The following is a 24,231-nucleotide window of genomic DNA, read 5'->3' on the forward strand; positions in this document are numbered from 1 at the left end:
AAAAGACACATGCACCCCAATGTTCATTGCAGCACTATTTACAATAGCCAGGTCATGGAAGCAACCTAAGTGTCCATCAACAGATGAATGGATAAAGAAGATGTGGTACATATAAACGATGGAATATTACTCAGCCATAAAAAGGAACTAAATTGCGTCATTTGTTGAGATGTGGATGGATCTAGAGACTGTCATACAGAGTGAAGTTAAGTCAGAAAGAGAAAAACATTGCATATTAACGCATATATGTGGAACCTAAAAAAATGGTACAGATGAACCGGTATGCAAGGCAGAAATTGAGACACAGATGTAGAGAACAAATGTATGGACACCAAGGGGGGAAAGCGGCGGGGGGTGGGGGGGGGATGAATTGGGCGATTGGGATTGACATGTATACACTGATGTGTATAAAACTGATGAGTAATAAGAACCTGCTGTATAAAAAAATTAAATTTAAAAAATTTAAAAAAAATATATGGGAAAGATCAGCACTATTCAGGATGATCGTGAGTTTGGGCTGGAGGAGGGGCAGGATGGAAACTGCCATGGTATTCCCCAGGAGGATCCAATAAGCAGAAATAAACAAATAAACATACCTCTCACTGTCCGCTGCTCCTGAGCTCTCGCGACGCGTACTGGGTCTCCGGGCCGCAGGGCCGCTCGAGCCCTTTGGGTAGTGGCTGAAGCCCGGCGGACCGGCGACCAGCCCGACAACGATCCGGGAGCGATGTAAGTTGGAAACGCTCCGAGGCGCCGGAGTGACGTCACGAGCCGGATGGGGCGTGGCGTGCCTTCTGTGCCCAGCAAAGTACAGTGAGGAGCTGCGCTCGCGACCGCCCTCTAGCTATACGTCCTACTGCGCAGCCTATTGTATCTGAGCCCCGCTTTAACGTCAGACGCTAGAGCTCGGTAATAGGAGCCGGTGGGCGGAGCCTGGGGAGACTCGGGCGTTCACGTGACACGTACCCCGGGCCACCGCTGGAAAGCCACCTTCCTCCCAGGGGAGCGGGAGGAGGCGTCCAGGCCCCAGAGGGCGCGGTTTGCAGCACCCGAGGTCGCCATGGCTACCGAGCCCGAGACCCCTGTGGCCGCCTCAGCTGCGGAGCCCGTGGTGCCGTCGCTTATGGATCGTTACTTCACTCGCTGGTACAAAGCGGGTAAGTGGAGAATGATGTCAGTCTCTTCTGGGCCCAATTTGTCCGACAGTATAGGGACTATGATGAGAGATCATAAGCCACAATGCATGCCCAGCATACTTCCTTGGCAGTTAGAGATGATTTTAAGAATACTTAAGCTCTAAGGAAATCCTCAGGCCAAAAAAATGAGGTATTTCAGAAGGTATATTATCTGTCATACTAGCTTCTGGGCCACCATCCCTATCATCCCCAGGATGAAGGATGGAGAAGGTGGGCCTTGGAAAGAACAACGCTAATACCAATATAACAAGATATTTTGTCCCTTCCTGTTTCGTTAAGCCAGTATTTCGAAATCTGTAAAAGTTAGATGATCAATACTTCTTTATCATAAATTTTCACATGTGAACTTAAAAGTAAAAATAAAGTCCTGAGGTAGTGAAAAAAAATCAATCTGGGAAAATATACAGTATTTGCTTCGTATCAGTTGCCATTCCTAACTCATTGCAATTTAACACACATCTAGCTACACCCTCTACCTCCACATAGTGTCTAGTTATAGAAAATATCACCTGTGCCCTCTACAATTCTAGGCAAGATGGACATTTTACTGTTAAAGGAGGGTATCACACCAAGGACAACTCAAAACCATACTAAACTATCCTGACAAACCCCCTGGAAAGGAAAGTTTCTGTGGATGATTTAGGTCCTTCATTTACTGAGTTCATACTAAGAGTTCCTGCTAATTACCTCACTGTTCTGGAAGACCCTTGTTTACACTCCCCGTTGTGGGCCTGAAGGCCCCTAATAACCTGCCTTATAATTACTGATTTTTCCTCACTCAGGAAGCAAGTGGACTTTAAAAAGCATGGACCATTCTTAAAAGTCTACAAATTACAAGGAAAACAGTTAGTGCTTGTGATGTTCCTGTGATCAGTCTTTGTCCAAACTAGTAACACTGTTGTTACTACTGAGGAACGCAGAGGGACCTGCACATGGAACCCACTGCAGATAAGCTTTGATCGCCTCTCAGCACTGCCCATCATTTATTCTCCCAAGGGAGGTGACCAAAAGGGGTTAAAACACTTATTCCTGACACAGAGCCAGTGATAGACAAACCATCTGGGACAAATCCCCAGCCCCTCCTCCCAAAAGTGGGGAGTCACACTGACTAGTGTTTTGAAAGGAAGTACCCACAGGCAGAGGATTGAAGCGCGTGCAGTAACACCTGAATGCTGTCTAATAAAGTTGTGAGTGGGAAAGAGGCCATAAAGAACAGCATCTTGACCTCAGATGTTCACTACAGTAAAAATTCCTGGGAAAAAAGAGCAACACATGAGACATGCTTGCATCCATTTCCCATGAGCCTCCTTGTACTGGGTTGGCCAAAACTTTCGCTCCGGTTTTTCATGTTAGGGAAAAACCTGCATGAACTTTGTGGCCGACTTGATAGATATTTGTCAGAACCTCCCCAGATATATCCATACAGTGGAGTACATGAAAGTATAACCATGCCACAACATTCAAACAGACAAATGTAGTATTTGCTAGCGGGTTATAAGATAATGGGTAAGTTACTCTTATTTGCTACTTAAAAGTTTTCTGTTTTCCAGATTTTCCTCAATTTGCATTTTTTTTTTAATTAGAAATATATCCCTTCTCCAGAAAGTCTCAGTGATTGACCTAATAAAGAAGTTCCTTTCTCTATTAAGTTCTGATATAAAAATAAGGTAGGAATCTTGATGAAACTAACTTTATACAATATTGCGATCATTCTCTATAATGTTGAATTTTATGTTATGCTTATTGGTAAGATTTTCCTACCCTTTTGAAATCTTTACACTTGGCTATGTGCAGCTTTCTCATGCACAGTTAAATATAAAGTATAATAAGTTAAGATAAAATATATTCTTAATATGTAACTAAACTACCTATTATCACATTTGTCTTAGTCTGCTTTTCCCCTAGACCTAGGATGGTGCCTAGCCCATAGAGGCATTTAATATATAAATATTTGAATAAATGAATGGTTTTTCTGTACTTAAGTCATTTTTATTTAAAACACTAATTCCAGGAATATATCCTATTGTAACTGTGAGGGCTGCCTCACAAAGAAAAGTGAAAATGTACATCAATTAATGTTTTCTTCCCTTTTATTATCAGGGGGCACAGTTTGTAACAGAACTTGCACCTCTGTGTAAGATGTACTGCTCTGATGGAAAAGAATACACCATATCTAGGTGAGTTACTTTTTAACCACAATTTTGGAGAAACAAAGAAAATAATATTTTTCTTCAAAGCAATATTTTCTTTAAATAGCTGTGTTAGAGGACGGTTGATGGAAGTGAATGAAAACATTCTCCATAAGCCATCTATTCTTCAAGAGAAGGTAAAAGGGTCTGGGGAAGTAAGATCCCATCCACACACTTTTTACCTGATTTTTTACCATTTGACAGTATTATATATTCTATTTCCCTTCTAGCCATCCACCGAAGGATACATTGCAGTTGTGTTGCCCAAGTTTGAAGAAAGTAAAAGCATTAACAGAAGGGTTACTGACACAAAAACAGTATGAAGAAGTCGTGGTGAAACGCATCAATGCCACAACAGCGACCTCATGAGGATTAAGATTGAGTGAAAACAACAGGGCATTCTTATCCTTACCTGGCCTACCAGTCAGTGCACTAAGGAAGAACCAGAGATGCTGAAGCATACTTCACACCCCGCCAGCCATCCGCAGGGAGGCCTGATTGAAAACCTGACCTAGGTTTCCTTCTTTGTCTTGCATAACAAGCCTTGATTCCATTTTGTCTTCAGCCTCCCAGATCTGCCTGCCCATGTACTCACTCTGTTCTTTTGCTTTTCTCTTTCTAACAACTGGCAAGCAACAGACGTTTTGTTTTTCTGATTAAAAGCCAACAAACAAAGCACGTTGAAGAAAATTTGAAAAAGACAGAAAACACAGCAAAATAAAAAAAAATTTACCCATCATCCTGTAACCCATTAGTAAATACTAGGTTTTGATGTGATTCTGTTTGAGTATTATGTCATGGTTATTGTTTTTGCCTCAATTTTCCACACTTTGAAGTTGAACAACAACCGGCCTTTCTTACCCAATCTGCTTCAGTGTGACACGACCAAAACGTCTGGTCCCACCCCTTCTGCCCCAACTCCCCCGCTCAGGTTGCTGGGAAGAGGCAGGGTGTAGAGTGTACCTTCTCTATGTCTATGGGTCGGCCTCTAACTCTGAACAATGTAGCACTGGAACACTGGCTTCTTAATGAGGGACACATGAAGAGGCTTTGAAAGGGGCTTTGCTAACATGGAAGTATCAATGTTATAATGCTGTACGAAGTAACATGTGCATTTGTGGTCACTCCGTCTCACACTCTAGTTACAGAGTAACCAGTGAGGAAGTTCCCGAGAGGTTCCTGGAATTTGAAGACACAGATGCTTTTGAACAGAACAAAAGCTTTCACATCATTTAAACAATAAGCGAAAAACTATGAATTCATGGTTTAAAATTGTATACTTGTTTACATTGAATTTCAAATAAAAGGACTTTTAAAACTTATTTTTCCTTAAGGGCTGCAACAGATACATACATATAACTATATGGTTTTAAATAAAACGATTATCATTGACATGTAAATTCTTTTAGTTCTCCATCATCTTTTGCTGTTCAAGTCATGTTATCCCTTCCCTACCCCTACTTGCATTTAAATAAGAGAATATTCTCATTTGAGTTATGTAAAATATTTTGTAAATAAAATTTTAAAATTATTTTTGACTCACAAGGAAACTTCTTTTAACCCTAACTCTCCCCTAAGTATACCCAGTGGACATGATACAGGTAGTAACTCTAGAAACATCTACTCTGATAGTGCTATGAGCTGAAAGTGTAAGCACAAACCAGCAAATTCCCATTTCAGCACAAACGGTTCCCAAAGGTGTCATAAAACAAAGATACTAAAGATAGTAAAATAATTATGTATCTATTTACATATAACATTACCTCACATCATTTTCCCATTATTTCCATTGTAATTTAAAAGTATTTTGGTTTCAGGGCATAAAAATCATGTTTGATGATTTTTATAAAGAACTATGTTATAAAGGTCATAACCAAGCTGAGTGCATCCCATTTTCTCTCCAGGGCCTACAGTAAATTCAAGGTTGCCTAAATAAAATATTGACTAGCTAACTGGTGGTTCTTCAGGATCTTGTGAACATTGACTGTGATGGCTGACCCAGATGCCGATCATCAGACGAGCCTACAGAACTACTGCCGAATCCGTTAGATTTCAAAATAAATTTCAAAGCACTGGGATACAAGCACAAAAAAACAAAGTTAACTATACTACATCATAAGGACAGAACTTATAACCAGATCCTTCTATCAAAACCCACCCCACAAAAACAAAAGCTTTAAACCGTAAAACTAAAAACACTAAAGTTGTTTATTTGTTTTATAATGAACATTCCAAAGACACATATATAAAATGTATGCTTACTCAGAATTTATTTTAAACAGCTCAGTTCAATTATTCTCTGTCTTCTACCTTCTGTTCCATCAGTCACTACTCAGAAGTACAAAACCTACTTTTTAAGCCCGTAAGATAGGCTTAGGATTCCAGCTAATATTCAGGGCAGACAGGCCAGCTATGCTAGAAGGAGAACTAAAACCATCTGCTAGTGAGTTCCTCCAGGATTCCGTGGAGTAAGCTCCATGACCCTGCTTTTGGGTGGGAGAGGGACATGCATCACAACAGATTTCCTGTGCTCCGTGAAACCCTCACTAGAGAACAAACGTGTGCTCCTGGCATGGATGATCTGTGACAGAGGGGACAGCAGAGGCCCAGTCATACTCAGTGGACGGAGGGATTGAGGAGGAGTCCACAGGTTTAAGGACAACCCTGCATCACCCAGACTACTTGTCTCTTCTGCTGCAAATTGGTATAGTAGATGATAAGCTTAAATTTTAAAAAATGGGAAGTATGGGTAAAATGTGCCAAAGGTGAGCATATATTCAAAGTAGCTTCTTTGGATTAAACTGTCATTAAGACAGTAGGGATATTTGGTTTGACCTAAACATTATTCATGGCAACGTCCTATTCTAAAATCACACTGCAATTAGAAATATAGCGACTACAATGGCATTTATTAGTTGTCAGAAAGCTTCACCATTGGTTTCATGATCAGAAAATAAAGCGAGATTTCAGTTTGTTTTCTTTACAAAATTGTTCAGTTTCTGAAATATAAAGGATCATTTACTTTCTAAAAATGTTAGCTTTGCCACATGGTGTTCCAGAGATCTGACCTCAAAAGCTTCTCAAGTTTTACCATCCACAGAATCTTTATTTGTAACTGAGACCCATCTGTTGTTTTCCATTTGAATCTGGAAAGAATTAAGAAAATTAGTTTCTGCTTTACTTTACTCTTAAAATAATTGCAAAATTAAACAGTATCTATTTTCTTTTGCACTTTCCTTTAGACTAATTTTTTAAATGTGAATTTAAGATACACAAATTATCTTACCTTCTTCAGCAGTTTATAGCAAAGTGAGAGAAGTTGGACCAAAGTAGCCATTATGCATCTTGTCTTTGTAATACTCTTATCAACCTATAGTGACAGAAAGCAAGCAAATCAAATTCTTATAAGGAGGCCTTCAAAAGACTTTGTCATTTAGTTTGAAAATGGTAAAAATTTCTTCATTATAGAAACCTAAGGGATCTCAAAGGGTATAGAGATTAAGGCATCTGAGCTGACTTGATGACCTGAGGTCCCAGAACACAGAAGCAGGGACTATTGCCCAAGTCTCATGCCAATTTCATGGACCCCTGGAAGAATGGATGGAAAATCAACCTGTTCTATTTCAGACAGTTTAGGGGCTTCTCAAAGGGCACCAAACAGTGGCAGCGAACCCTCTTCTTTGCAATTCTTTGCACTCGTTTTTGCACTCAAACTCCCTAAAACAAACAACAGAAGCCCTTCACTCTGAGGGGTCTGTGCCCTAGTTAGTCAGGTGATGATGTTGGGATTTAAGGGTAGCTGCTCCGTGCTATGGTATTAATCATGTCCAAAAAGCTAATTTACTTGGTGAACCTACTACTTCCTGGGGTCAGTTATAACTGCAGATGATAAATAGTTCTTGCAGTCAAGGCAGGAAAAATGGAAATAAATTGTTCTTCTGTGGGTATTAACACTTTTTTTGAAGAAAAAGGGGCTGGAAGCTAACCTAATAAAAAAAGAAGTGTGAAAGTTTCTCAAGCACTTTCCTGAATGTCCCACCCTTCCTTTTACCTTTAGAAACACTTGATTCTGCGAAGGTGTCTTAGTTACTGCCTGGAGCTGGTGGCACAGAGGAACAAGCTTGTTTATTTCCAGGAGAAGCATAAGCTTATCATCATCTTTCAGCTAAAATGTAAATAAGGAAGTTATAACAACTCCAATGAAATTCCATCTTTTAAACCTTAAATACCTTTATAGCTTAATAATATACCCTCAAAGTGGGTATTTATGACATCACCACCAGCACCAGGCAAGGATACATGCATTACCTGTTTTGAGAAAGCTTGCACACTTGAAGCAAGCTTCAAACCCTCTTCAGCAAAAACCTGGTAGAAAGGAAAAACATCACTACATTAGGCATATGTCGTCTAGATAGTTGGTAAGAATACACTCATGGATAATTTTCATACAGAATTTAAAAAATAAAACCTAAACATAAAAGGTCTGTCATGGAACTTCTATGTTTTTTGTTGTATCCAGGAAAACACAAGAGTTTAACAGTATTCAGAAGCAGATTTCCCAGACCTGATGCAGAATCAGTCCCTGCAGTGGCTCCCCTACACTGGGACACCTCCAATTACGGTGCAGGATCACACAGACATTTGATACTTAGCCATAAAAATTATGCCTGGGCTTTTAGATGGATCCGAAGCTCATCTCATAATATCCCCAATTATAAGAGGGTGTTGAATCTTGGAACATGGGGTCAAAAGGGTTAGATGAGGTCAAAAGCGTTAGAACATTCCTGCTTCTAGCTCAGCAAGATAGAATTTGTCACCTATACACATTCTTCAACTAGCCATTTGAGGGGATTGTTTTTTCCCTATTGACCATACATTGTACAATTTAGTGAGAAGAGGATGATGGGAAAGAATACTGAAAAATACTTTAGAATATTCAGGATGATTATTTTTAAATGGTACACAGAATCTTTTAGAGTGAGAGATACCAGGGAAGTGAAGACTGAGCTTCAGGTGGCAGCAGGAAGAATGAAAAGAACAGGGCAAATTTGAGAGTGATTTGTGAAGAAAAATAATAGCTCTTGGTAATAAATTAGATAAAGCATATGAAGAGGAAGGAGGCAATAATTTCAGGGTTAACTTTAATTCTCTTTCCAACAGCCTTGCTATCATTGGATAAACTGATCTCAAGGTCAAATAGTCCTTCGCATCCTTCCCTATCCTTTAAAAGGGAAACCAGTGCGTTTTAAACATACCTTCTAACCAAACGGAATGACTCACTTACCCACATGTTCCTCATCATTCCACATTCCCACTTTCTCTGTACACATCTTCTCTTCCCTTCTAGCCTACAAATCCCTTGGGGGCAAGATCCCTGTCTCACAGAGTACCATGGTTTTAAAACCACCTTAAAGCTGATGACTCCCAAATCTCTCTGTCCATTCTTGACCTAACCTGACCCCACTCCTGTTCATCCTACTTCAGTAAATAAAATGCTTGATTTTCTCCCTCTAAATTCGGTGGTGTCCCTCTGTTCTCTCGCTCAGTAAATGGTGTTACCATTTACCCTGTTGGTCAAGCCAAAAACCTTTCAAAACAGAAGCCAGGTCATGCCATTGCTCCTCAAAACCCTCAATGGGCTTTCCATAATTCTTGGGAAAAAAAAAAAATCAAGGTTCTTCCCATGGCTCAGAGATGTCATTTGTTACCACCTTCCTTCTGACTCACTACATTCCACTCACGCTTGTCTCCCTGTTGTTCTTCAGACACCTCCAGCCTACCCCTACACCTCAGGGCCTTTGCACTTGTTCTGTCTGCCTGAAATATTCGACCCCAAGATATCCATCTAGCTCACTCTCTCAACATTCTACTCAGATGCTACCTCCTTAAAGAGGTCTTTCCTGACCACCCCGCTTCTATCACCTCTGTTCTTATCCTACAGGATTTTATCTCTCAGTACTTATACATGGGCATTATATATTTAACTTTTCATTGTCTATCTGCTCCCACTTGAATGTAAGCTCCATGGGGTAGGGACTTTCTTTTGTTCACTCTTCTCCAAAGCTCTTATCCCCAGGGTTTGACACACAGTACAAACTCAATGAATATGTGATGAGCATTTTATGTAGACAATCAGCAGATGTTGGTTTAATGAATAAGCTAACACAGGAAGAAAGTGAGTAGTGGATCTTTTACAGTGAAATACTCTCTATGGTGTGGTGTGACTTGGAATGGATATGGGTCAAAATGAACAAAATGAATCCAGAATTTCTCCCAAATTTTTAAACAGGGAAATAGCTCACTTATAGTCAACTTTACAGAAAATTCCGAATGAAGTATTTTCTATAATTCTGCTGACTCTGTTGACAATCATCCTCTCAAGCTGAAACCCCTTCCCTGAAGAGGCTCAGGTGAAAGCACATGGGAAGGCCAAAGGAAAGCACGTAAGGTTGATAAAGTGACAGAAATTTCAGATTTCAAATGCAAGAATGCCCTGGGTTCTAGAGAGGCAAACAGACTACCATGAGAGTCAGGGAATTAAGAAAGGACTCTGTAATCCACTTATCAAGCTAAGCCTCCAGGTAAGCGAGGAGAATTAGAGCTAGGCCTATGTGGAGTTTCATGAGACACACAGGGCAGAAGGGTGAGTGTCAGTATATGTGTCTCCTCCTGAATGCCCTAAATCATCAGGAATATGGAAGAAGAAAAGGAAACTAACATGTACTGAGAAGCTATAATGGTCTAAGCCCCGTGACAGATGCTTTCTTATGTGTTATCTCATTTAATCAATATCATTCATCCAATTCAATAATGAAGAAGCCAAAATGCTTTCCTCACATTTAGGACAGTATAAGATATGCATCTGCTGACAGGATATTTTCACCTACTTGGGAAAACCTAAAACTTAATATTGCATCTAGTGACTATCAAAGCCCATTCTACTTTATCCCTATAATATTTAAGTTTTTTTCCACTAAGATAACCAAAACAGCTCCACAAAATGCTACTGCAGTCCTCTACTTTTCTACCACTCTCTACAGTACACACGTGCTGTGTACGTAGGTAAACATAAAAACATGATGCAGTAAATCATTAAGAAAACTAGCTATCACGAACTTTTAGCCCAGAATTAAAGTGTCAGCATAGGGGAACTCCCTGGCGGTCCAGTGGTTAGCACTCGGCACTCTCACTGCCAGGGCCCTGGGTTTGATTCCTGGTCAGGGAACTAATAAGATCCCTCGAGCTGCATGGCACAGCCAAAATAATAATAATAGTAATAAAAATAAAGTATTAGCATAAAATGGAAATAAAACATACCTCTAGTTGATGAATTAAATCCTGGGAAGTTTTTATTGGCCCCTCTCCCCTGAAATAAAGTGAATTATTAAGGAGGTAAGAAAAAGTTATTGCCTGGAAATTGATTTTATATTAAAGTTACAGAGCATTTTGTGTATTAACAGATCCCAAATTTTGAAGAATAATATTGAATAGACTAATAATATTGTAACTATTCTTAAAGCAGCTTTAACATTTAACTATTACCTCTTAAGACACTTTTAAAAAAATTGGTAAACATTATATATGTTAATTTTATAATGTAAAGAAACTTAAAACTGACAAGTTTTATTTTTCTTTTTTAACCTTCTTCATTTTGCTTCATAAGTTAAAGATATGAGAGCTGATAATATGCCTTAACTAAAAGGCCTTTGTTCCATAATGGAGAAAAGGTCAGACCAAAATCAGGACATTCTCATTTTTGATTCTAATTTCAACTCTGGCAGGAATTCAGTTGTTTCTGATGAGGCTGTCAGTTAAGTTTCAATTCTGAGTCTATAAAATCGTCATAGCAATATTTGTGCTACCGCTCTCATCAGAAGATTATAGAGTATCATATTGAAAACTATCAAGAAGAATTCAGACCTTTACAAGTGAAAAGTAAATTATAACGAAGAGCAACAGAATGCATTAAGATGAGCAACAGCCCAGGCATGAATCAGAAGATCTGAAATCTGGTTTACCAGTTCTGCCTTTTAATAGCTATGAGATATGAACGAAACATTCTTATTCTCTGATAAACTGTTTTAAGGATCAAATGAAATTATGACGCAGAAACTACTTTAAAAACCATAAGGCACTGGTAAGTGTGAAATTTTTAAAAACCATAATGTACTAGAAAAGCTAAAGTATATAAATTTTAAAGAAATATGAGTAACTGTATATAAATGATAAAGAAATTATATAAATTGTTAAGACAACCTTACTTGACAGCCTGAAGAAAAGCTATAAAATTGCCCAAGAAAACTATAAAATTGGATACTGTGAAGACTAACAAATGAGTCTCAGAAAGAAGCTATTAGATGAGGCTGGTAAACCATCATCTTAAGGGAAAACAGAAAAATTGGGGAAAAACAGGTATACCGACAGGGTGGGTAGAAAACAAAGCCAGCTTAAGATTTTACCACAATCATATTACCAGGAATTGCCAAACTGGCACAAGGTGTTATCCATTACAGAAAATCCATTTTCTTTTCCTGAACTTCAGTGGCTCCTGTCCAATAACCATATTCCAGTAACAAGTCCCATTCCATAGAGCTTTAGTTACCCCTATTCCTCACGCTTCCTAGTCTCTGTGGGATGCATGTCACCCCTTACCAAAATCCACTCTTCTGACTCAGAAATAAAAATTGCTGACCATATATAATCCTGAAATATTCTGAAATAAGAAACAAGAAACAAAAGGGGCAATCACAAACTTAAAAAATTTTCTATTGATGAATCCTTTATGTGGGAAGATTTTATATACCAAACTACATTTAGTAAGAATTTATTTCTCGAGTTTCTGTTGGTCAAAAAAAATTTTTAATCTGATTTTTATCACCATGAGATAATTAGCATGATTCCATCTCAAAGGAAAGATCTTTGTTTCTACAGTTAATCTTCACATTTCAGTTACCCACACACTGCGTGTGGGTAAACAAAGGAATTCCATTTTACTTCCTTTTGCAGACTTGACTCATCCGATTTTTAAATGATATGAACCATGAAAGGAGGTCAAAATTAGTTTTGGGAAAACTCAATCCCCAGAGAAGCTTGCTAAGAATTAAGAACAGGGCTTCCCTGGTGGTGCAGTGGTTGAGAGTCCGCCTGCCGATAAAGGGGACGCCGGTTCGTGCCCCAGTCCCGGAAGATCCTACATGCCGCGGAGCGGCTGGGCGCGTGAGCCATTGCCACTGAGCCTGCGCGTCCGGAGCCTGTGCTCCGCAACGGGAGAGGCCACAACAGTGAGAGGCCCGCGTACAAAAAAAGAATTAAGAACAAAGGAAGGAAACCACCAAAGAGGTGGGGGGAAGGTCTCCAATGATGGAAAATATGGAAAGATATTAACAAATGACTGCTAACCAGAGGCAAAATTATTCAACTATCATTTCTCTTTCACCCTCCAGAGGAATCATTTCCCTTGAAAAGGTAGACGACATCATCAAGACAAGAATGAATGCTTCTTCCTCACTCCTAATCTTCCTTCCAAATGAAGGAATCTTCACTAGCACAGCATCCCTCACTTCACTCTGCTCTCTCACTTATTTCACCCCACAGAAGAGGGTGGACATTTATTGATCTTTTCAGTCTTTTTGGTGACTTTGTGAAAATGAAAATAAATTAGACATGGTAGCCCTTTCTTTTCTCCTTTTTCTCTTCGTAGTAAGGGTGCCTTTGGGATATACCTAGTCTTCCAAGTATTTTAAGAGATACATTCTTCCCCTACAGGGTAAGATTTCTTAATTCTAGGGATTATTTTTAAAAGCCTACTTGCCTATGGCTATAAACCTCATTATTGAGTATCAGCTTTATCAGTATAAATGTTACTGGTCCCATCTGCCTATTCTTTTGCTTATTTTTTCATTTTGTTCAGAACTTTGGTGGGGAAAAGGGGCTATTTATTGAGCCCAAAAGCCCACACAGTTGTAGAGATCCCAATTACTTTAACTGAGCTTAAGACTCCAGTCCAAATGGATTACATTCCAGATTACTGAAATAATATGCAGATGTGAATGACTGCTGGTTATAATTTCAAAATCAAAATGAGTAGGAGAGAAGCCATAACACTGAAGATATCAAGTATCTTCTAGTTTCTAAAGATGAAAAAGATAGATATCAGAAAACCAAAAGCTCCAAGTTATTCCTTGAGAAAATTCTAGAACAGGTCATTGAGCAGAAAACAGATAAAATTTTTTAGCAACATGGAAATACTGTACCATATGTATAGTCTTCCATTATTATAATGGAAGACAAATGTGAGTGACATGGACTTCATTGAGGCGTTTGACCAACAGTCTTGTAAGGTGAACAAGACAGAGAATGTAGGTCAGGTAAATGTAAAGTTAGGGAAATTCTCTGCTATATAATGAATACTGATCCATGGAGGTTTGGCACCCTATTGAGGTGGTAGACCTCATGGCTCTATTCTTTGATCTGTATATAATCCGTCACTGTGTAAAGATTTAAAAGGCATGTTTTCTTTTCTTTTTTATGTCTTTATTGGAGTATAATTGCTTTACAATGTGTTAGTTTCTGCTGTATAACAAAGTGAATCAGCTATATGCACACATATATCCCCATATCCCCTCCCTCTTGCACCTCCCCCTCCCACCCCTCTAGGTGGACACAAAGCACCGAGCTCATCTCCCTGTGCTATGAGGCTGCTTCCCACTAGCCATCCATTTTACATTTGGTAGTGTATATGTAAAAGGCATGTTTTCTAAACTTACTGATGCTGGCTGGGAGAGACACTGATATATGGGATGACAAAAAGCAGAAAGCAAAATTATTTCAAAATTATGGAAGGAACCTAGAAAAGGGTCTCTTCTAAATCTAAATCCTAGTTAAATGAATGTCTTCTTGTTGCATTCACTTAATTGTCCTAAGAACTACTTATAGGCTTTTTATCATATATTTGAAACCGACTTTAACCTATCAATGTAACATGGCACTTTTTCTTTACACCAGATATCATTAAATTCATTTTAAAAGAGTAAGATGTAACTACACTTACCTAGTAAATAAATACAGAGAATAGGCCATACTGGACATGTTCCGTCCATATCGAACAACCTCGTTCTCCTGATCCTCCCACTTCTCAATCTCACAGTTGGCATCAGAGGTGAGCAAACCCAGCTTGAGTCCAAGCTTTGCTATTTTGGCTTGCTCCTACAAAACATACATTTTAATCACAACAATGTAGTCATTAATTACGTAAAAGGAAGATTAAAAGTAAGACTACTGCAAAGAAAAAGGTCTTGCCTCAGAGTCAGGCTTGTCTGGCTTTAATGATTTCAGGTTTGCGTTATTCTTCTGTGACAAGAAAAAGATTAGGGCATCTTAAAAATAGGTACAGTTAATTGTGAAGAAATGCAATAGTCATAGAAAGCATAACAAAGTACCTGTAATAAAATTTTAATATGAAAGTTTTCAGTACATACTGAAACTATATTAAACTGTTTAAGTAAAAACAAACAACTACAGTTGACCCTTGAACAACGTGGGGCTTAAGGGCATTGACTCTCCGCTCGCAGCCGAAAATCTAAGTATAACTTACAGTCAGCCCTCCATATTCGCAGTTTCCCTGTGTCTGTGGTTCTGCATCTGCGGATTCAACCAACCCCAGATGGTGTAGCACTGTAGTATGTACTACTGAAAAAAATGCACAAGAGTGGACCCCAAAGTTCAAACCCATGCTGTTCAAGGGTCAACTGTAATTGCAAATACTCTACTAATATGTGCGTTCAGCTTTGAAGAAGTAGTTAGTTAGAAATCTGGAGTTAGGGAAAGCAGATCTGTGTCCCAGAAACACTTAAAGACCTCTGCAGTCTTTTCATAGTCCAATTATTATACCCCCAAACCTCCTTGGCCCCTCTGTTAAATTATTCTTAGGAAATGATGTCATAAAATTCATCACTATATGTAGCTTTCAATATATTCCTAATGTTATGACTCTGGAATTCAATTCCTTTAACAGGTTTGCCTTTTTGAGGGCTAAATTTCAGCACCCTAGTTTCACTGACATCCAGATTCCTAATCGTATATGCCAGCTTATATAGGAGATTATACTTAGAATTTAGGATTTAATATTTGAACCAGCATGTTTGATGGCCCCTATATATGAAACAGCAAGTTTCTTTCTACGTAGGCTATTTAGAACTCAGAATATACTTCCCCTAGGGGAGAAGAAAACTTTGTACACTGGTTAGGTTACCAGACTGGCCCACAGATGCTTACTTACTTGCAGAAACCACTACCAATAGCAATGTTTCTTTGAAAAATATATCCAGAAGTTCTCTGGAGATGGCAGCCCAAGTTGGGCAGTATTCCTCTCATTCTGAGATCTGGTGGGAACTCCCCTAGCTGGGGCAGGAGTTCCAGAACAGCTGGGCTAGTAGGGCCAGGAGATGCAGGGAACCATTTGTTTTTTTAAAGGAAACATTTATTTAAACCATCCATACACACACATGCACACACACACACACACACACACCCCACAGAGTATATAGTCACACACATGTACACAAAATACAGATTATGATAAAACAAAACACGCATGTGCCCACTTAGCTTAAGAAGATAATAGCTTTGAGGTATATGTGTACTTCTCCGTTTTTTGTTTCCCTTATTATTACCATGACTTATTGCTTCTGACCAGCTATTCTGTCACCAGTTTAACTGCAGAATAGAAGAGCCGCAACTTTTTCTCGTTTTTCTATCCCATCGTTTATATTTGTTCATTTAACATTGCCCTTTTGAAATTTTCTAATCCTGTTTACTATAGAAGAAATAGGAGAAGGTAAAGGACAGAAAATAAATATAGGGAATCTATAAAGAGGCATGGACACACACACACACACACACACACACACACACACACACAGGCTGCCTCTTATGTTCATTAGAAAATAAACAGAGATGACCGATGATCTCTTCGGCTCCTCCTTGTATAGTCACATCATCTGCATCTTCTTCCTTGGTCTAGCATAAAGCAACTTATAAAGCATTTAAGAAAGTTAAGAATACCCTAGAGGTTTTTAGGTTTTATTTTATTTAGAATCTTACAACCCCATCTTATTCTTTTAAATTTAGTTGTGTTTTCGTTATTTTTATTTTTACAAATTATTATTATCGAAGTGTTTAATGAAGACCAAAAGGGAATTGCCTGAAAAGGTACAGAAACCATCTTAATAATGTAACCAAGCCTGCCATCTAGTGGGCACTATTTTGCAATGCAGCCAAGATGCATCAGCTTCAACGGTGTAAAGCTAATAAATAAAGCATTTCAAGCCTCTAAATATAAACAGAATGGTTTATTTTCATCAAGAAAATTAAGAAAGTTAGCAGTTTGCACAAAATTATTCCAACATGACCTTGTGAATCAGACCCAAGATATGAAGAACAAAAAGACCTCTGACTTCAGATTATAGCTTCTTATTAATCATAAGATCTGTTACGTATTCCCTCAATCCCTCAAATCTAACACAAATAACCAAACTATGGGCTACGTCTAGACCACTACTCAGAATAACAATTCTGAACAGTCAACATTTAATAGCCTTTTTTTTTGTCATGTCAATCATTGGAAGTTGTAGGGGGAGCAACAGGCAACAAGAGCATAATTTGAATTCTGAATAAAAACATTCTCAAGTGTACAAATACAAAGGTTTTCTACTTACCATTGGCTTTGGAAGTGAAAGGTAGCCATACTTCTCTCCTACAAATAACATATATAACTTAAAACAAATTTTCTACTATTCACATTTAATTTTTAAAATATTATTAAATAAACAGAAATGTTAGCACATTAGTTTTGACAATTTAGTCTATTAATTACATGTGACTGAGAAATAAAATTGTAATTTGGTTGGTGAACATGAAAAAAAAAATATTTGGTACAGACTGTGATGTACAGAATTGTTTTCGAAGCACTGTCTTCACAGGGGTATTATAAGTTTGATACTCCCTAAATCCTTTGTTTAATACTCCCTAAATCAACATGCACTTGCGCCATCTTTACTTCTGAGTTTACACCTCCAGATAAATTAAGTCCAGAATTAAGTTCAAAGGCCCTCTCAGCCTATGAGGATAGCAATATAATCTCATGACAACCTAACTGCTGTCCATTTTCAATATCCAGAGCTTTTCTGCATCTCTACAAAATAAAGCTAATCCCCCAAGGACAGGAAAGCCTCATTATTTCACTGAAGGTGTGCAATATTACGCCTTAGTAGAAGTTCTTATAATTAGCTTTTTTGGTTCTGAAAGGGGCTTTATATGGCATGATCCATCAGAAAAAAATTCATGTCCCCAGACCCACTTAAAATGAATCCCTAACCACTAAAGGCTAGGCAGATTATTAACTAACCTCAGGAGTAGGACTGGGGTATTTTAGAATTTGGATTAGACCAAACCCAGTTGTTATCCTCAAACTCTCCCTTACCTCTACATTCAATTAATCATCAAATCATACTAATATTAATTATAAAATTCTTAAATCAGTCCTCTTATCTTCATTTCCACTATCACGGTCCCATCATCTCTTGTCTGGATGGATCACTCCCTTGTTCCCGACTCATACATCCCCCAAGTAAGCTCATGTTGATCCACAAGCATGTTCCTCTTCCTGTTCGCCCCATTTCAGGGAACAGCACCTCATGCGTCCAGTCTGCCAAGCAACAAAGTAGGCGCAGAGCTATGGAACCTGGTACATCCCTATAAACTGAAGCTTAGTCAGATTAACTTAAAGATGGTTCAAATACAACAAAGGAAATTCAGCTTCCTTAAATAAGGGATAGAATCTGCAGGCTATGAGAGAAAGCTTCTTTTTGATGTTTATTTGTCTAAGATAATCTCAAATTCTAAATGTTGATACATACTTGTCACTAAGGAAAAGTGGAGTCTTTTTGATCTAGGTCCCTTCTAATACAAAGGCCATGGCCTCCCTGAAGGCAGAACTGGATGAAGGCAGAAAGGGAGGAAGACAAATATTGATTTTTGAGTTCTTTAAACAATCCCAGGAGGCCCTATTATGAAATCTAAGGGTCTCCGGGTAAGGGGACAATAACCTAGCTTTCAGACAGACTTCAAATATGCGAACACTAAAGGCTCTTTTTCATTGCTTAGCATGTTGTTTGCTACTTAATTGTTTGGCCAACTGATACTTGCAAACGTATCTAAGTTTCCTAGTCAGGAGAGTCAAGATATGCAGAGCAGAAATAAAGTGGCTAAAATAGAGCAAAGGTTTTCCAGTAATAGTTATAATATGAGCTATACCAGTAGCAAAGAGAAACCAGAATCTGAAGAATACACTCTGTCCTTTGCAGTGGGCAGGTGTGAGGAAACAGGCAGCCTCGTCCTAATAACCATACAGAACAGGAAGAGCAGCACTGTGCCACTGGACTCAGTTCAGTCAACGGTGGCTGACTCAGAGTTGGGCTTCTTGGCGGAAAAGCTATTCTTATGAGCTTCATGATAACAGTCAGGAAAAAAAAAAAAAAGCAATACAAGAAATTAAGCAACTCTATCTCAATTAACCCCACATAAGTAAGGATGCCTCTGAACAGCAAGATACTACCAGTTAAACAATAGGTGTCCCATTGATCAAAGGCAGCAGTGTCCCACCTAAAGAGGAACTTCTGTTCAGCACTTAGGAAGTTAAGATAACCCTGATTTGTGGGGGACAGGTTACTCAAACCTAAAGAAGAGATCATTTACATAATATCCAGTTTGAAAGTAAAAGAAACCACAGTGACCACACAGGCCAAAAATAAGTATAGGATTTTCCTGTTTCAATTCTGGTCTATCTGTAGGGGATGCTAGTCTAGCGCTCAGAAAGACCAGGAATCTTCTTCTCTTCATTTCTTAAACAAGTCTTATGGCAAAGTGATCATTCTTCTTTAAATATGGATCAATTATATCAATTTACCTTTTAATATATAAAACTTGCCTCACATAAAAACCCATGCAGCGGGGCTTCCCTGGTGGTGCAGTGGTTAAGAATCCGCCTGCCAATGCAGGCGAGATGGGTTTGATCCCTGGTCCAGGAAGATCCCACATGCCGCGGAGCAACTAAGCCTGTGCGCCACAACTACTGAGCCGGCACTCTAAAGCCCACGAGCCACAACCACTGAGCCTGTGCCACAACTACCGAAGCGTGCGCACCTAGAGCCCGTGCTCCACAACAAGAGAAGCCACGGCAATGAGAAGCCCGCGCACCGCAATGAAGAGTGGTCCCCGCTCGCCGCAACTAGAGAAAACCCGCGCACAGCAATGAAGACCCAACACAGCCAAAAGTAAATAAATAAATTTATAAAAAAAAAAACATGCAGCTGTAAGTACTTTATCAAAGCATCAAAATGATATGCCATTCAGACTAGCTATCACAGAAATCTTTAAATGCAGAAGCATGGTAAGCATTTATTACACATTACAAATTATGTAGTATCTACAAAGTCTACCATTCCCTGATTTTTAAGCAAATCAGCAATTACCCTAAATGGGTGTTTTTTAAAAAATGAAATGTTTAGATGTTCATAATCAGTAAAAATAAATATGTAATTTGATGTTATTATGACTTTAAATGACATCTTAATTTAAAAAACATACATGCTTGACACTAACAGAAGCCATTAGAAAGGAAATACATAAAAACACATAAACATAGATAACTAGATACACAGTACAATGGGAAATAAACAAAACTCCAAGTTGATGTTAAAATAAAGAGTAAAAATTATGCCTTCTGTACATTGTATGGTGCTATTCTACATGTTGCAGAAATACCAATGAACTTACCCACCAAAGGAAATATTCCAAGATTACGTAGTCATCAAGGAAAGAGATTCCATCCAAGTGGAAGGAAAGCAATTCGAAAATCAAATAACTACATTCATTTCATTATGAAGTTAGTAGAATTACATCAGAGAATTATTGTATTACAGAAGAGCATTTGTACTAAAACTAAAAAACAATTTATAAGAAATATAAAAATGACAATTTCAATAAGAAAATTAGATTGTTAATATTAATTCAAAGGAATCTACTATACTGTTGTACAACAAATTTTATTGCTTTGATACTAAAATGAAGGACAAATAATATTTTTATAATTTTTTGTGGAAGACACTTTACTATAAAAATAACCCAGTTGGGTTATAACAAGTTATTCATTTTGCATCTGAGGTTTGACATTAAAAAACTAAGTTACATTAAAATACTAACATATTTCAATATATAGACAGTTTCTCACCTCGTCTTCCTTCAAACACATCATTGATTTCTCTCAGCAGTGTTAGCATGTCACTAATTTGGGATTCCCAGGCTTCACAGAATACATCTAGATTTTCTTTAGCAATTTTACTAGATGGATGCAATGTCAAAGTTTCAGCAGCAGAAATTATCTAAAGAAACAATATACACAGGTGTGAGTTTCAAAATCTTACCTCTCAGAATCATACTGGAAATCAAACTTAAGCCTGTACTGTTCATATCACTCAATGACACAACTACAAAGCAATTTCCACACATAAGCCCCATGTTGGGCAGTATGGACATACAAAACTTACTGTTTCTTATAATCTTATCTATAGATAAATAGTAGGCATTATTATATATAAGCCTTTATTCAGGGAGCAATTATCTTTATTCAAGGAAAGTTCTGTTTCAACAAACTTACTTCCATAGCATAATTCAGAGTTATACTCCTACTACAAAGAGTGTACTGTACACTGCAGCAGAAGAGATGCTGCAGTAGTGGCAGCATTAGACAGTGGTAGTAAGGGTGGCAGTAGCGGTGGTAGCAGTAGTCATAGTGATGATAGTAGGAGTGATGGTAGTAGCAGTATTGGTATTAGTACTGGTAGTGGTAGTAGTTATAGAGGTAGCAGAATCGGTATTAGTACTGGTACTGGTAGTAGTGGTGGTGGTGGTTGTAGAGGAAGCAGAATCGGTATTAGTACTGGTATTGGTAGTAGTGGTGGTGGTGGTTGTAGAGGTAGCAGACAGTATTAGTACTGGTAGTGGTAGTGGTAGTGGTGGTTGTAGAGGGAGCAGAATAGGTATTAGTACTGGTACTGGTAGTAGTGGGGGTGGTGGTTGTAGAGGAAGCAGAATCGGTATTAGTACTGGTATTGGTAGTAGTAGTGGTGGTGGTTGTAGAGGTAGCAGAATCGGTATTAGTACTGGTACTGGTAGTAGTGGTGGTGGTGGTTGTAGAGGAAGCAGAATCGGTATTAGTACTGGTATTGGTAGTAGTAGTGGTGGTGGTTGTAGAGGTAGCAGAATCGGTATTAGTACTGGTACTGGTAGTAGTGGTGGTGGTGGTTGTAGAGGAAGCAGAATCGGTATTAGTACTGGTATTGGTAGTAGTAGTGGTGGTGGTTGTAGAGGTAGCAGAATCGGTATTAGTACTGGTACTGGTAGTAGTGGTGGTGGTGGTTGTAGAGGAAGCAGAATCGGTATTAGTACTGGTATTGGTAGTAGTAGTGGTGGTGGTTGTAGAGGTAGCAGAATCGGTATTAGTACTGGTACTGGTAGTAGTGGTGGTGGTGGTTGTAGAGGAAGCAGAATCGGTATTAGTACTGGTATTGGTAGTAGTAGTGGTGGTGGTTGTAGAGGTAGCAGAATCGGTATTAGTACTGGTACTGGTAGTAGTGGTGGTGGTGGTTGTAGAGGAAGCAGAATCGGTATTAGTACTGGTATTGGTAGTAGTAGTGGTGGTGGTTGTAGAGGTAGCAGAATCGGTATTAGTACTGGTACTGGTAGTAGTGGTGGTGGTGGTTGTAGAGGAAGCAGAATCGGTATTAGTACTGGTATTGGTAGTAGTAGTGGTGGTGGTTGTAGAGGTAGCAGAATCGGTATTAGTACTGGTACTGGTAGTAGTGGTGGTGGTGGTTGTAGAGGAAGCAGAATCGGTATTAGTACTGGTATTGGTAGTAGTAGTGGTGGTGGTTGTAGAGGTAGCAGAATCGGTATTAGTACTGGTACTGGTAGTAGTGGTGGTGGTGGTTGTAGAGGAAGCAGAATCGGTATTAGTACTGGTATTGGTAGTAGTAGTGGTGGTGGTTGTAGAGGTAGCAGAATCGGTATTAGTACTGGTACTGGTAGTAGTGGTGGTGGTGGTTGTAGAGGAAGCAGAATCGGTATTAGTACTGGTATTGGTAGTAGTAGTGGTGGTGGTTGTAGAGGTAGCAGAATCGGTATTAGTACTGGTACTGGTAGTAGTGGTGGTGGTGGTTGTAGAGGTAGCAGAATCGGTATTAGTACTGGTATTGGTAGTAGTAGTGGTGGTGGTTGTAGAGGTAGCAGAATCGGTATTAGTCCTGGTACTGGTAGTAGTGGAGGTGGTGGTTGTAGAGGAAGCAGAATCGGCATTAGTACTGGTACTGGTAGTAGTGGGGGTGGAGGTTGTAGAGGTAGCAGAATTGGTATTAGTACTGGTACTGGTACTGGTAGTGGTGGTGGTGGTGGTAGAGGAAGCAGAATCGGTATTAGTCCTGGTACTGGTAGTAGTGGAGGTGGTGGTTGTAGAGGAAGCAGAATCGGCATTAGTACTGGTACTGGTAGTAGTGGGGGTGGAGGTTGTAGAGGTAGCAGAATTGGTATTAGTACTGGTACTGGTACTGGTAGTGGTGGTGGTGGTGGTAGAGGAAGCAGAATCGGTATTAGTCCTGGTACTGGTAGTAGTGGAGGTGGTGGTTGTAGAGGAAGCAGAATCGGCATTAGTACTGGTACTGGTAGTAGTGGGGGTGGAGGTTGTAGAGGTAGCAGAATTGGTATTAGTACTGGTACTGGTACTGGTAGTGGTGGTGGTGGTGGTAGAGGAAGCAGAATCGGTATTAGTCCTGGTACTGGTAGTAGTGGAGGTGGTGGTTGTAGAGGAAGCAGAATCGGCATTAGTACTGGTACTGGTAGTAGTGGTGCTGGTGGTTGTAGAGGTAGCAGAATCGGTATTAGTACTGGTACTGGTACTGGTAGTGGTGGTGGTGGTGGTGGTAGTAGTGGTAGTAGTAACATACACATACACCCATGAGGACATGGTAGATATATCCTTGCGGTACTGTGATAGGTGCTTGATGTACATTAGTATTAATCCTCAAAAACACAAACAAGATACTATCCTTCTCAATAAGCAGTGTTCCCATTTTACAGCTGGAGAAACTGAGACTCAAAGGTACCAAGTAACTAATATATGACTCTTCATTCACCTGCTGTATGCCCAGCACTGTACCCATGTTCCAGGTGCTGGGGAAACAGTTGTTTCATTCGAAACAAATAAATGTTCCTCTCTTCATGGGGCTCATATTATAATGTGGGGAGACAGGTAATTAAAAACATGTAAGTAAATTATGAAATATCTTAGATGATGAACGATATGTACAAAAACAAAGGGTAAGGAGGATGGAGGGTGTTAGGCAGTCACAGTATTTTAAGTTAGGTGGTCACTTGCAAAGGTGGCATGTGAGCAAAGAACTGAAGAAGGTGAGGGAGTCACAGGGAAACCTAGGGAAAGTCGTTTGGGAATAAGGTGGGAACATTTCTGATACATTTTAACAACAGCCAGTAGGTCAGTGTGACTGGACTGACATCAAAAAAAAAGGAAGGTCACCAATGGCCACGCGATGGAGAAACACGCACAGTAAAGATGGACTTTACTCTGAGTGAGATAGGAAGTCACTGAAGAGGTTTCAGAAACTGATATGTAATGGAAAAGAATATGAGAAAGAAAAATAAATAAATAAATAAATAAATATATATAAATGGAATCACTTTGCTGCACACTAGAAGACTAACACATTGTAAATCAACTA

General features: G+C 39.1%; 1 protein-coding gene and 1 pseudogene across 2 annotated transcripts in view; one reads left to right on the plus strand and one right to left on the minus strand.

Annotated features, from left to right (window-relative positions):
• The first annotated feature begins 1,060 nt into the window (after positions 1-1,060).
• LOC112405333 (protein Simiate-like) lies at positions 1,061-4,916 on the plus strand (annotated as a pseudogene).
• A 661-nt stretch (positions 4,917-5,577) lies between these two features.
• CTNNAL1 (catenin alpha like 1) overlaps positions 5,578-24,231 on the minus strand; it is a 59,549-nt gene continuing 40,895 nt past the window's right edge. Inside the window, exons 11-19 of one of the 2 annotated variants that reach the window (XM_024753663.1) lie at positions 20,673-20,823; positions 17,101-17,138; positions 14,684-14,734; positions 14,436-14,590; positions 10,703-10,751; positions 7,694-7,750; positions 7,437-7,550; positions 6,672-6,755; positions 5,578-6,531 (exon numbers count right to left, since the gene is read on the minus strand). In XM_024753663.1, the coding sequence (XP_024609431.1) occupies positions 6,466-6,531; positions 6,672-6,755; positions 7,437-7,550; positions 7,694-7,750; positions 10,703-10,751; positions 14,436-14,590; positions 14,684-14,734; positions 17,101-17,138; positions 20,673-20,823 (765 nt within the window). In that variant the 3' untranslated portion in view covers positions 5,578-6,465. The remainder of the gene's footprint in view (positions 6,532-6,671; positions 6,756-7,436; positions 7,551-7,693; positions 7,751-10,702; positions 10,752-14,435; positions 14,591-14,683; positions 14,735-17,100; positions 17,139-20,672; positions 20,824-24,231) is intronic. The other variant, XM_024753664.1, reaches the window with a different exon arrangement.

The sequence above is a fragment of the Neophocaena asiaeorientalis genome, unplaced genomic scaffold (genome assembly GCF_003031525.2).
Source record: "Neophocaena asiaeorientalis asiaeorientalis breed wild unplaced genomic scaffold, Neophocaena_asiaeorientalis_V1.1 scaffold342, whole genome shotgun sequence".
Classification (NCBI taxonomy): domain Eukaryota; kingdom Metazoa; phylum Chordata; class Mammalia; order Artiodactyla; family Phocoenidae; genus Neophocaena; species Neophocaena asiaeorientalis.